The sequence below is a fragment of the Phaseolus vulgaris genome, chromosome 7 (assembly GCF_000499845.2).
Source record: "Phaseolus vulgaris cultivar G19833 chromosome 7, P. vulgaris v2.0, whole genome shotgun sequence".
Classification (NCBI taxonomy): domain Eukaryota; kingdom Viridiplantae; phylum Streptophyta; class Magnoliopsida; order Fabales; family Fabaceae; genus Phaseolus; species Phaseolus vulgaris.
Window position 1 is genome coordinate 23,305,669 of NC_023753.2, and position 1,142 is coordinate 23,306,810.

At 31.4% G+C, this 1,142-nt stretch overlaps 1 protein-coding gene across 1 annotated transcript; it reads right to left on the reverse strand.

Moving 5' to 3' along the window:
* Positions 1-494: 494 nt before the first annotated feature.
* LOC137829277 (uncharacterized) lies at positions 495-1,142 on the reverse strand. Its single transcript, XM_068636080.1, has one exon. It carries the CDS (start codon positions 1,140-1,142, stop codon positions 495-497), a length of 648 nt encoding a protein of 215 aa, XP_068492181.1.

A 1,142-nucleotide genomic window follows, 5' to 3' on the forward strand; every position in this document is an offset into this window, starting at 1 on the left:
GTCCTAATCAATCATCCTGTTAAATTTTCATGTATCATAATTTTAACTACATTTGAATAAGGATTCAATCTAATTTTCTTTTCTAACCTGTGTCTAATTCATCTCACTATTTAATATTTAAACACAAATTCTTTTTTCCACAATTCAAAATTAATATTCTAGTTCTTTTTTATTTGAAAAAAAATAAACTAGAAAACAAACAAATTAAAACTGAAATTTATTCAAGAAAGATAATTAAAGACTTAAAACTAACAAACTAACAAAACAAGAAATTTATTCAAAATAAGCAATAAAAACAAACTAAACAAATAAGCAAATAAACAGAAAACAAAATAACCGAAAAATAAAATAAGACAAATTCAAATAACTGAAAAGAAAAGAGAATTAGAAAGATAAAACCATATTTGTGCTCAATCCTCTCTTCTTAAGAAGTCATCCAGCTTTTTGTTAAAATCTTTATCTATAGTCTTGCTTCATTTGCTGGATCTGCCCGTTTATTTCAAGATGGACAACTTTCTTTGTTGCATCATGTTGTATGCATTCTTCCTCGTTACAAGAACATCTTCAACCACACCATAAGGATCTTTGATGGATCTGTCTGCAAACTGCATCTTGGTGGGTTGAACCTCCAAATCGCCTAAATACAGTGCAGCCTTGTCCACAGATAAAACACCTATAGACACAGGAAGATTAAAACCTCCTAAGTTCTTGGAATTTTGAAGCAAGTCCTTTTGAGTCATGACACTGCATCTAGCCTCCAGCTCTTTATTTCTCTCTTCAATATAGCTCCTATTCTTCATAAATCTCTCAAATGTTGAATCTTGCTTCAAATTTCCTGCAAAATAATTCCTAGGGAGCAATTTGTCAAAGAATTTTCTGTCCTTCTCTGCTTTTGAAGGAGGATGAGGATATGATAAATCTTTTTCAAGAACACCTCTCTCCTTATTTTCACTCTTTTCTTCCTCACTTCTTTTCATTTCTCTCTCTAACTCCTCAGTTTCATCTTCTTTTTCAGCTATTACATTATTGCAATGCTCTTTTGGGTTGGTTTGGTTGTCGACTAAAAACTGGCCACTTTGTATTTCTTCAAATTGTTTGGCCACTTTTCCCATTTGGATCTTTACATTCTTGATCGTTGCCAT

Excerpts from the sequence above, each read along its gene's own strand:
- LOC137829277 (XM_068636080.1), bottom strand. The coding sequence starts at position 1,142 with ATGGCAACGATCAAGAATGTAAAGATCCAAATGGGAAAAGTGGCCAAA.